Here is a 13,977-nt window from a genome sequence, read left to right on the forward strand (position 1 = left end):
TCATTGCAAAAATACGAGGACACGAAGCTTTTTCCGGTAGGCTGCAGCAACGATTAACGATAAGATCACACATATTCGTTTTCAGAGAACATCCTAGGAGAATCAATGTGTGAAATACAAAATTGGAGAGTAGTTAATAGCAAATGAATTTTGCTGAAAATGCATTTTTAACGAATTGGAAAAGAACGAATCATTACGGTATGGCTTATTCCTCCTAGTATTTCTATTGCACGTAATTTTCGTTCGGACAATCATCGTAAACAATATATCAGGTTAAAATGGTTGATATAATTATTAGTAATTTTATGAGGTATGCATCAAATGGACATGTTTTATGGACTAAATAATACCAGGGTTGGAATAAATAATTATTAATTATAAATAATCGATCGGTCTGTAACGATCTCTAATCACACACACACATACACACACACACACGCGCGCGCGCGCGCACACACACATATATATATATATAGAAAAATTATTCAGCACTAAATTATTATTGTTAAAAATGAAGGAATTTGTTATATTTTAGAGCAATGTGAATTACTTAAATTAACTATTTCAAAGCAATGGACCAGTAAATTGGCATATTCTTTAAAATCAATGCTATTGAAGCATCTAATCCACAAAATGTAGGTAAGAAATGATAACTTATAAGTTGGCAATTCCTGTTATTATTTATTAATAAATTTTGTAGCATCTTTCAATCTAAGCCTTGTCATCCTGTACAACTGCATCCGGTAATTATAATATATTATATATGTTAAGGGATATATATTTTTAAATTCCCATAGATATCAAATAATACTTTACGTATTAATTCATGTTTCGTTCAAAAGAATCCATTTCATCGTTGGTATATTATAGTCTGTTTTTCTATTCATATTTTAAGAAATGAGTAAAAATTGTAAATAATTATCAAACCGCTTGAACTTTTTTCTAAAAATAAACTTGTTAAAAAAAATAGATATAGAATGTATTTTTTTTTTAGTGCATGTACACGCACACACACGCGCACACACACACACACACACCCACACACACACATCAAACAAGTACAAAGAACTAAAAATGTAATAGTTAATATCTTAAGACTATTAAATATTAATATATATTTAAGAAACATTGATTATCTGAAAATAAATCTTATTATTTATTAGAATAATATAAACTATTATGCATTAAATTAATCACTTAGTTTCAGAAGTTAAAAATAATAGACTAAAAATTATAAACTTTATTCAATCGTTACAAATAATAATAATATATTTTCCACTCTTTGAAAAATGAAATATATATTTATATTACACAGACAATGAATCGAGTAAATACATAGTTTTGATAATTGGTAGTAAAATGGACAGTAGTTTTAGTAAATTAAAGGTTTATCATTAATTTGATTTAAAATATATATTTTTCAAATACTTTATGTAAATATTCAAATTAAAAAAAAAAAAAAAAAAAAAAACGAAATAAAATAAAAGGGAATTTATAAAATAGTTTATACAAATACCGAGGTTGAAAAAAATAACATCATAAATCAATGATTAGATATATATCGATAATAAAACTATGACAAAAAGATGAAAAATAGTGGAAGGCTACGAGATATGTATATAAAATATAAAAGAAATGAAGGGCAAATATTATAGGAAGGAAAATTGAAAACGAAAAGCAGAAGAAATGCAATTCTGGAAAGAAAAAAGTACGTGCACAGCCGTAGCTAAGCAATAAGAGTAATTCAACTGTGCATGAGAAGATAAATGAGAGAACTCATCTCTGGATTGAACGAGTGAAATATAAAGAGAATGAGAGTGAGAGGAGCAAGTGATGGAGGAAGAAAAGGAAGGGAAGCAGGTAATTTGCTTAGTTAGGCATAAGAGTCGCAGGAGTCAAGTAGGCACTGTTCCTTGCTCACGGAAATGCCTATGGCGATCGAGCGACAGCCGCTCACCGCGACCTTGAGAAGCTCGAGGATACGGTTGTTTCCTATCTCACGCGACATTCTGCATATTGAGCTTTTCTGTCGCTGAAAATACTTTCGTGACAGTTAATCACGACCCCCATAGTATGTATGCATTTCGGCCAGGACACCAGCACCAGGAAGCAACACAGCTTTTCATTTTAAGTTTTAAATTACACATATGCCTATGAATCTGCCATCGAACTTTGTCTTTTTGACCACATTCTTTAGCTTCGGTTTTTCTTTCTTCATTACTGGAGGAAAGACGATCGGTTTTAGCAGAGTAACTCAAGGAAGAGACTCAGACTTCTACTTATACTGGATTTACATTTTTCTCGTAAATAAATTATTTTCTACGTCCTTATTTAAATTGCTCTGTATCCTTTGATGGGCAATTGATATTACGTTAAGAGACATTTACTTTATCTATTTATTTATCCATAGAATTAATAGAAATCTTATACGAATTAATTTATCTTATACTAAATAATTAATCTAATTGTATTTGACACAGCGTATTAAACAAACACTATAATTGTCAAAAAGTATGAGATTGCTTTACATCATATTATTATACTAATTAATAAATATATCTTTTATTATCAGATTAACATGGAATATTAATTATTTTTTCTTTTTCTTTCTTTCTCATCACTATCAGTAAATAATTTCATTTTACTTGAAATATTTTTTTTTCGGTAAACCGGTTCCTGTAGCCCTGTAATCATCTAAAAATATTCTAGTTTTATGTATTATTAAATTTAATATAATAGTAAACATCATATTTAAAAAAATTATATTAATATTTATTAACCGTTACTCTATTAAATAAATTTTATTCTGAAAATTAAAAATTCAATTACAACATTCAAATTAAACAGATATATTAATATATTTGTATAAATTCATGTTATTCAAATTGGTATTTTGTATTAATGTTGATACTGTTAAACGGCTACATTAATAAATCTGTATAAAATTATAACAAATGGAATAAATAAACAATTCAATTTTTATATGAAAATATAACGAAATCATTGAATAAAACGATGTATTGTAATAATATAAAAATGAATTAGAAAATAAATTTGTCTAGTTTTTAAATTTGTACAAATTGCAACATAAAGTGTCATACGAGAAACTTTCTAAATTGCATATATCAATCAATTGTTGGTAATCGTGAAAAAAAAACATTTTTAGTTAAAATTTTTATAATAAATTTTAAATCTATTATGTAGCAAGAAAAGCTATTTTAAATTATTTTCTTTAATATCTGATTACATATGACAGATCGTTAGCAAAAATTATTTTATGAAATAGGAATGTTTACTAAATGTGATTATCTAGAAAATCACACGATAATATATACAATCTATAGTTTTAAATAATTATGCCACAAAGGATTTATTACGTTAAAACAATTTTCTAAGTTTTTTGTAGATTATTCTATACAGTTGGTATATTGCATAGTAGTACAGGTTGTCAACAGAAAAAAAAAAAAATATATATATATATATATATATATAAATAAGTAAAATTCGACATTATAAGAATAATATATGCATAAATGCAAAACAAAAATTATAAGTTTCAATGAAATCTTTAAAATCTTCTTTCTATCTATTAATTACATATGGTACATTAGAATTTATATTATTATTAATTATATACAATTATATATATATATATATATATACAGTACATTAAATATAATAATAATATAAATTGAAATGATATTCAGAGTTTTTTATATTTTTCACTCAAGAATTATTGCTATGCAGTTTAATAAATACGTTAACTAATAGATAATAACGTTATAATGAATTATTGTTTTACTTACAGTATAAGTAACTTGGTATCTTACAAATTTTGTTTTATTTTATTTTCTTAATTTAGTAAATAAGTTATTTTTTGATATTTTCGAAAATTGTATTACTATTATTGTTAAATATATTGGCAATGACTTCTATTATTCGACAGTATCTTTATTACAAGAATAAATAATTCTAATCGTAACAAAATCAGCATGCTAATAATAATAATAAAATTTATCATGGAAAATATTTTCAGCATTTGTCACGAAATAAAAATTCAATACTTACCCATGATTTTACTTGCTTCAAAAGTTTTCAAAATCCTCCTTCCGCTTATAAGACGATTACATTTTTGCGTATTTTTGTATAATCGAATACATTGTAAGCTAATAGTTCCAGTACATTATGGAGTCATGTTACATTGCTTATACATCGCACATTCACCCTACCAAGATTAGATATTTCAAGATAACATCACGGAATTTAATGTTTAAGACTTATAAAACCACATCCTTTTCCAAAATCATAAAATTTTGTTATCGCTTTAACATTAAATCAATCGATAAAATACAATTAATACAACTAATGACGCAGTTCTTATAATTCTCAGCCAAACTGTAGATGTAAAACAAATGATCAAAATAAATGTACAATGATATTTATCAGTGTAAATCGTTAAACTTATACATTTACAGTATATATAGTGTACATATATATTGAAGATTATGTTCTATAATTGAAAAGGTTATATTTAATTTTCAGATTTGATTAAAATTATATTAATATTTAAGGCTTATAAAATTATTATGTTAGCTTAAAAGGCTTTTACAGAACATATAAGAATTTGAAATAATTCTTTTTAAAATATTGCGACATAAAAATATATATATACAATAAATTTATAAATAAAATATAATGTTTGATTGGAATTGAATTTGTTTGCAAATTATTCTACGTTAATGTTTTCTATTAAGGAAACTAATCGTGAGTGATGGTAATAGACGATGTTTACTAGTACAATGTAATTATGTTCTACGATCTAATTTCCTCTTTTATACGAATGTATCAAATTTACATTTTTAAGGGACCTCATAGACCGAGACATGAATAAATATTTTAGATTGTACATCGTATGTACTTAACTATTATTCGTGTTTTAATATACATTTGTGCGTATCTACAAATCATTCGTTTACATTTACGTTCATACTTTATCAACATAAGTTTTTCCATTTGTGTGTCAATAAATGTTAAAAGCAAGAAACAATTGGATATGAATTTTTTCTGTTTTATTTTGCTTAAAATTTTATTGGATTTTATGGGAAAAAAAACCAGAAGATTTTTCCTAAACGCGTTAATTATTTAATCATTATTAAATTAAATTATTATTATTATTATTATTATTATTATTAGAGCAATATCAATTAATTAAAAAAAAAAAAAAAAATTACATGGTTTCGCGTTTATATATTATAAATTCTTTTAATATATCTATTATATAACGGATTTATAAAAATATTGCATAAAATAATTATAATTAGCTCGAACAGAATTTTATACATATATATATATATATATATATATATATATATACATTTGGGTGGAATAAATAGCATTAGCCAGAGCCAAAGATAATTAAAAAAGCGCTATCACAATAGCTATAGTGAAAAATAAAAAAAAAATTTTTGCTCGTTTCACATACCACCCACTCAACCCTCATCATCATCCGCTAAGGTATCGTGCACGATATCAAATTCGCATATTTATAGTCTCAGTCGACGTAATAAATTCCTTAACATAATACGTATGCATGCGAGCATAATAGGCATTTGCGTGTGTTCGCGGTCAAGGGCCAAATGGCCGTGTGTGGTGGTTTGCGGGCCTCTGTGTATACAAGCTCGGCACACAAAGCCCAAGATCAGGAGAACGGAGCTTGGCTGTAAGCTACACAAGTATGCGTTCCTCGGGATGCGTGGATGGAGGGGCATGCAGAGATACCTGTAGCTCAAAGGAAATTCATCGGGTGCGTGTGAGGAAGTGGACAAGTGCTGCAGCAGGTAGCTTCAGAATCCACTTAGACCCTCGACAATGCTCCTTTCCCTATTCTTCCATCCCATCTAGCTTATTCACTATCTCTTTCTTGCTGCACTCCAACGGCGCACTCCTGCTTTCTCAAACAAAAGTTCTTTTATCAGTGACACTTTTTCCATGTTTTAACACGTATTGTCTATCTTGATACATCCCGCTTGGGAATATTATAACTTTTACATAATGTCTGACAAAAGTATTGAAACGCAAGAATCTTTGATATTATACACTACAGTATGTATAGAATGGCCTTATTTGCCCATTTGTTATTCGATTATCGGATAATTTTCGTTTTATATTATATGCATATTAAGAACTATATCGCATATAATGTATACTTTAATAATTGTAATCGTTTGTGATTGTCAGGGGCCATGTATGATAATATTCATAAACTATAATTTGTATAAAGTTGATAATGGTTTTCTTCATTTTCTTCACACGCAATTTTAGCATGACTTTTTTTTTTCAAAGTAAAAAATCAAAAGATAAAAATTATGGTTTATATATTTTTGTTATATATATTTTATTATTGATTCGCATACTTATATATTGGCATAATTTCTTTTGATTTTCTAAATTTATTCATGTTAATTTATTTAATTTTCGCCAAGTTTGTGGCCCCAGTTAATTTCTATATTCTCGAAGAACGATAAATTACCATTTTCAAACAATTATGCATTACGCAATGTCTACAAAGTTCTTTTACTTTTTGTTTCATTTTTATTTCTTTTTTGTTCTTTTTTTTTTACATACTCACCGCAGTGACGTAACGCTTATTGTCTTCTTTCTACTTTTCATTGATGTTTCGAGAGCTGTATAATAATTGAATAAAATGCTTATTATGTCATTGGATAAACAAAATTACTACAAATTTTCTGTCCACTATTATTCTTATTGCTTGCATATTAGTATTTATATATTGAAAATAATATTATTATTGTATTATAAATATGGCCTAAAATCGGATATTTGTGCATTTCTGTTATATTATTTACGGTGAAGGTAAAATATCATTGTATATAATGTATATATGAAATCATTTAAGTACATTAATAAATAGTGTATTTTTCAAAGCTGACACTTTTTTTTTTTTTTTTTTTTTTTTTTTTTTTTTTTTTTTTTTTTTTTTATCAACATTAATATCTCGTACACTTTGACTTTTATTTGCTATGGCGTTGGATTATCATAAATTTTTACATAATACATAAAGCAATGATTAATTTTAGAAATTCAGATACAAATCATGGAAACATATTATCAAGATATAATTTTAGAAATAAATTATTAATTATATTGATACAGAAATTGTTTTTTAAAAAAAATCTTCATAATATTAATCAAACTAATTTGCGGAATAAAATGTATAATGCATATATTAGTTATGTTATTTTAATTTAATTTCACTAGAAAATATCTTGAAAACGAAAAATTGCCAATATAAAAAGAATTCAGTTACATTAAGCTGAAAATGATCAATCAATTAATTTTATTGCGTATTTTCAATTTTTACTGTAAAATTTAATCATTGTACCGCAACTCCAGTGAATAATCATTAATTATCCATTTAACTTTAAAGTCTTAGTTTTATCCGTTAGTAATGATAAATTGCTTAGTAGATAATATTTGTAAAGTTGCAGCGGGAATGGATTTTTTGTATTTTATTCCTTCCAAGACCAAAATGAAAATTAAGACTAAAATTTCCATCGATTGATAGGTGCGCGTAATAAATAGGGCATAATTTTCGAAAAAGTGAACAACGTTTGAGTAGATCGAGCATCATAAAAACAATGGATCCTGTGTGAATGGATTACGCGCAAGCCCCTGGATGAAGTTATTCCGGGATGCAGGTGGGCGCGATGTAATCGTGATTTATCGTCCATCAATCAGGGCGTCGGCGACATTCCGGAAAATCCGTCGAATCCCAAAGGTGCCTGGGGACGCCATTGTACGGGACAAGCCGCACAAAGTAGCACTCGAGCCATTTTTCTTGGGCCGTTTATCCAGCCACAAGGTAGGCTCGTCGTAACGAGCTTACACCCTCGTCGGGAACCACAGAGCGTAGGTATCGCGCCGTCAGTGTATCGTGTTTCCCTGTCGTACGCGTCTCTCCTGTCGGATAGGTAAAGCCGGTCTCACTGGGGAATACACGCTCGAGCTCACGGCGGGAGGTTGATCGCGCACAGCCTCGAGAGCGATCCTGGGTAATTTCGACGAGTGCGAGCGCGCGCCATTGATATAAATTTCACGTCCTTTATCTATTCAATTTATAACTTGCTCGACGGTTTACCAATATCGACGATGGACCTTTTAGCGTTTAATTCGCAAGCGAACCTTGTCTTAAAATAAATTGCTCTATATTATTTGAAATGTCGACGCCTGGTTAAGCATCTACTATAAATATAAAAATTCAATAATAAAAAAAAAAATATATATATATATATATATATATATATATATATATATAATAAATTATAAATGTCTACTATTGGTAGAAAAAGTGATTTACGCTAGTAGTAATACAGGTTATTCAGGTTGAAGCGGCGACGGCGACGACTTCAGTGGCAGCAGCTTCGGCTAGTTCCGGTTACTTAGTAAAAGAAAATTATTTTCATACTTAAATTTGCAATTAAATAATATTGACACTTTGTTTTTTTTTAATTTTTGTTTTGACCATAAAAGATGATAAAAAATTAACAATTACGTTTTATTAAAAAATTATTTCAATTAACGAAAGTGGTAAGTTACTAATCTAGGGCTGCGAATAGAAAATTTTAATAACGAAGAAAGTAATTTGAACAATTTGTTTTCATTATTCTTGGCTATTGTTTTCCAATAATTAATATTAAGCAGTAGTATTATGTTAAAACAACAAGGAGTGATTGGTCTATCGAAAGAGAAGGAGAGAGAGAGAGAGAGAGTGAGAGAGGAGGGATATTACACAATATTATCGACTGGCAGAGGTTAAATAAATTAACGTGCGTCAATGGAGACTATATAATATAGAAAAAGATCGCATAAGGAGTCATGGAGTACGGACATTCGTTGCGGGGGCTGAGAATTGTATACGGCAGATGGCTTACAAAAGGTTAAATAATTATCAGTTTTGTCGTAACGGTCACGATAAGACGACTAAAATTGATCTTTATTTTGTAGGAAGGGGGACCTAGCTTGGTCCAACTAAAGAGACGTGAACAATCGAATTTGTTAAGCGGAAGAAGACAGGTAGATAAAGAAGCGCCAAAAGCTCAGGGTTGAGACCAAGGGACGCGGCCAGGTCAGCGACTTCCGATAAGGCGAGTGCCCTGGCGGGCATCGAGCTCACCGCTTCGACTCCCGAGAGTACGGTGGAGAAAGGCCCGGTTCGCGCGCGCGGAGACGGTGTCCGGGTGGGGGAGGAGCTCCGGCCGAGAGCGGCGCGCGAGTGCAGCCGCGAGCCAAAGCCGTGTAGCCGTGTAGCCGAAGCGGGAGTCGACAGAGCGGGAGCGGGAGCGGGAGTTGGAGAGAGAGAGAGAGAGAGAGAGAGAGAGAGAGTGAATGGGGCCCAGGGCCAGGTGTGGAAGAGAAGGAGCGATCGGCCAATGGTTTGCTCTGCGCGGCGAAGCGAGGCATCGGGCTCGGTCCCACGAAAACCACGACGAGGCAGTCGGTCCGCGCCGTGTTTCGAGGACGGTAGAGAGAGCGCGCGTGGCCAGTTCACCGAGCGGCACCCCGACCACGACATCGATGAGGCCGTGCGGCCAGCACACGAGCAGAGCGGACAAGTGGTGAGGAAGCGAAGAAGGCGACGGAGCGACGGCCCGGGGATGATGGGGACGGGTAAGTGTGTCTGCCTAAGCGTGCCGGAGGTGGTGCTCAAAGTGCTTTGAAGGCTCGGCCGGCCACGGCTATGTGATAAAACGAACGAGCCAAGAGCACGATGTAGTGAACGATCAAGAAACCTGGATTCTTATCTGGCGCACCCTAATCTCGGAGATTTCACCTTGAGATTCTTCGAAGAAGGAAGGGTCTTTTCCCTTGTGCCTCCGTGCCGAATCACGATCTTGTCCCTTGGGATGTAGCCCGGGGCTCCGCTATCGCTTAACGATTTTATCCGACTCTCTTCTAAGGATCGTTTTACGATTTAATACTCAGCCGTGTGATAATTTCAGTCGGGAAAAATCGGAAAGCTATCGCGTAAAACACCATTTATATTCCGCTTGGGATGGTACCGAGGCATGACTTTCTTTTTCTCAGAGAAATTTTGAAACTGAAGAATATCATAATTTCACGAGTATTTTTGCCCGATAATCTCGCTTTGATAACAAGACTTTTTCAACGGTCATTTCTCCGTAAAGTAAAATTGTCAAGAAGCTTTAATTACCCCCCCCCCACCTCCTCCGAACGACCATCTACCTCTCTGTCTGTCTGTCTGTCTGTCTGCCTGTCTCTATCCATCTCTATCCATCTCCATCTCTATCCATCTCCATCTCTATCTATCTCTTTTTGGACTCTATAAGATGTCATTCAATATATTTCCCAGAGGATATGAATTCACTTGTATAAAAATCGTAAAAAAACTTGAAAAAAAAAAATATCTTATTGACTGATTGTTATAGATCTTATAATTATATAATTATTCATTATAGCGTACAGCAATAAACTAGAGCATTTTGGCTCGAGTAGAACAATGTATTTCCAGATAATTTTTCATAACAATTTTCTTCAAATAAAAAAACGGTCTATGGGACAGACATGAATAATATTATACATTCAATATTTTTTGTTTGGTTTACTCGGGTTAGATTGTTTAGCATTACTTACCAGCTGGACAATTTACTTTCAAATCCTGAAGTTTGAGACCTTGCTCGCTGATAATTCGCCTTTGGCTCTACTCTAGAACTTGTATAAAATACACGATATAAGAACCATTGCATCAATTGTGAATGTGAAAGTGTTTAAATACTATGCGAACCACAATGTAATTGCGTTATCTTTACGATTTCTTTGCATTATTCATTTAATAAACAACTCGCGAGTGAGGCATTTCTTTCATTTTTATGTCACTCCAAAATATTCTTCAAGTATAATCGATTTTTATACTTTTCCCATTGCCTCTTGTTTATCTCTAATTAACAATCTACATATAAATTAAATGGTTAAATAAATTATAGCGGTGTAGATGATAATTATAGAGCTGTCAGATTCGCGTTTAAAGGAAGCATTCCGCGTTTTTGCGTCGATCTTACGAGTAAACGTCCGACAAAGTGTACGGCGTAAGCAACTTAGAATAAAATGCTTGTGGAATCGAAAAAAATTTCAAAAAAAAAAAAAAAAAAAAAAAAAAAAAAAAAAAAAAAAAAAAAAAAAAGGAAATTTGACTTCTTATTACGTTTGAATTAAACGATAGTCGGGGAATTGGCAAATCGCGAAATTGCTTAAGCTCATTGGCAATTAGCAGGTTCACCTTTGCAGAAAGGAGATTAATTAGCAGGAAAGTTTGGGTAGTCGACGCTGGCGCAAAACGCATAGTCCGTGCATTGTCTTAAAATGCAAATCCCCGTGAATTAATCGCTCTCTTCGTAGAAATCATTCAATTTCACAACGCTCTCCCTCTGCACACTCGCCTCATCAAGATAGAAAGATAAAAGGAGGAGGATGCGCGAAGTCGTTCGCGAAATCGTCGTCAAAATCATTTCAATGGATCTTTTCGACAATTCGACGACAAATCGCAAGGATATCCTATAAGCACATGCAACCCCGGGCTGCATTACCGACAGATAAGGACTCGGTGTAATCGTCTTGACCTTGGCTCGTGTCAATGGACGCGCGCAAGCGAGTTCTCAGAATCTTTCTCTCTCTCTCTCTCTCTCTCTCTCTCACTCTCTCTCTCTCACTCGTCTAGCCCTGCTTCGCCTCGTCCTGCTGCCGCCATCGTCATGACTTTCCTCTCGAGCGGATGCACGTGTATACGCATTTTTTTTCTTTCCCATAGGAAGTCCCTTATTTCCCTTGGCACTCAGAGAAGTAACGCCTAGCCGCGACTGCGTAGAGCCGTAGGCTCTACGTGATAAAACTAGCGAGCATAAAATGCACTTGATGCGATGTTCTCTAATCTCTCGTTTATCATTAGCCCTATATCATTAATCCATTATTTCATTATCGATACGCACAAACTGAACCCCAACGGCTCCTCATAATGTCCCCACAGACACTCTCTCGGAGAAGAACGCATGGGGGAGTCCCAGACTCCCAGACACGCAGCTCTTTCTCAGAAAGGACGTCGCGAATGAGATTCGTGGTATAAAAGTAGGTTCCCTGCATCAATTAGACTTGTATTTTTTTCAAATGTTTCACAAATCTTGTCCACTTGGTCAAGGAAAATGAGATCCAAGACGATCGCCCCGTGGCTTTCGCAAGTCTCGCCTAGAGAGCCGATTGTGCAAACTGATGTGCGGAGAATCGCGCGTTCATCATTTGAATGGTCGATTCAACCGTGATCGCGCGCAGGTGTTTCCGGTCCCGATGTGCAGCCAGTGGCCTCTAGAAAGTGAACGCGGCGGCCCCTTTGGAAGAAAAAGAGAAAAGGAGCAAAAGAGAGCTACCGCGTTAACGAAAAAAATGACTTTTTCTCTCCGCCTATCGGCATTACGTTCATCGTTTTAAGGATGCTCGAGCTACTTAGTTCCTGGCCCAATTTCCTACTATTTCATAAGGATTCGTGCCAGTGACAGAGGTATGTCAATGTCTCTGTCGGCGGTACATCTTTTGTCCGCCAATAGTCGCCTATTGTTTTATATCGACGGGTAATGGAGACGACGGCGCGTACCGAGCAACCCAATCTGATTTCTCGAGAAGCACTCGAGAAGCACACGAGTACCAGCCGGAGAAATCACAGGACGATATTTGCAACATACTCACGTACTTCACTAGCGGCGTGCTCACACGCACAAAATTTCCGTTCAGTTGCTCTCGGGCAGATTGATGAGTAAATGAAATAGTAATTGCCTTAAATGTCGTTAGAATAAAAGGAGGACGAAATCTTACTGTGCACGTATATATTTTGTCTAAGCAGATTTAACAACAAAAACTATAACAGCTTTTATATTTATAGGTAGTGAGAATCAAAACAAAATAGAAGTCTTTTTTCTTTCGAATATTGAAGCAAATATAATTAATTATGTTTTATGTATAAACCACTTTCATTCAAGCCTGTTGGTTTCATAGAATTATTTTAATAATTTTAATAATTCCATTCCTTAAACATTAGCTATTACAAATGAATTTGCAAAATTATTTATATATCGAGCATATTAAATTGTTCTAATCTACTACATTCAAAGATATATCAATTAGAAATGCTTTGTTTTTTCAAAGGTTCAAGGATTACATTCAATTAATCGATCTTTTTAACTGTTTTAAAATTAAATGTTGTAAGGCGAATAAATTGAAAAATTATATACGCAAGGTATTATGTATTCATAAATATAAAAGTGAATTTAAGGCTAAATGTCTCCACCATTTATGGTCTGATAATCTTGGCTGCCTGACCATGTAACGTAAAATAAGTTATATGCTGTTACAGAGAGAATTTATTAGCTATAAAAAAGAATTTATTTAGTTACAAGAAAATCATTGAAAAGAAGCTAAATGCAAAAGATTTTTTTCAATCCTGCTGCAGAATGTCAAATATTTAATGTTCAATGTTAAGTTTTAAAACAAAAAAAGTAATTATTTAACATTTATATATTTCGGGATCATGGTTGAAGCTAATTATGAAATTAAACGAAAGTGACTTAATTATGTTGTATGTTTAGGGAAAATTGTGATTAGATAATCGGATATTTACTAAAAATTGATTATTGACATTGCAACAGAATGCTATTTAATATATATTAATCATTACCGTCGAATGATTTATTTCATTCGATTATGAATAGCACAGAAAATATGAATTATAAACTTCCGATGAAAATAAAAAACATAGTTTGAAAGATGCAAAACTTTGACGTGTTTGAAGATTGGCTATTATTGCGTAAAAAGCTGATTTATTGTGAATACACATACAAACCTCAAATAGCAAGTTCATCGGGACAAAGAAGAAGTTTTGTATCGAATATTTAACGTCCA

General features: G+C 32.7%; 1 protein-coding gene across 1 annotated transcript in view; it reads left to right on the forward strand.

Moving 5' to 3' along the window:
* The first annotated feature begins 9,430 nt into the window (after nucleotides 1-9,430).
* dpy (fibrillin-like protein dumpy) overlaps nucleotides 9,431-13,977 on the forward strand; it is a 138,503-nt gene continuing 133,956 nt past the window's right edge. The window contains 1 exon segment of the mRNA XM_011496805.1: nucleotides 9,431-9,687. Within this exon segment, the coding sequence (XP_011495107.1) occupies nucleotides 9,450-9,687 (238 nt within the window). The 5' untranslated portion in view covers nucleotides 9,431-9,449.

This window comes from Ceratosolen solmsi, unplaced genomic scaffold (assembly GCF_000503995.2).
Source record: "Ceratosolen solmsi marchali unplaced genomic scaffold, CerSol_1.0 scaffold29, whole genome shotgun sequence".
Lineage (NCBI taxonomy): Eukaryota > Metazoa > Arthropoda > Insecta > Hymenoptera > Agaonidae > Ceratosolen > Ceratosolen solmsi.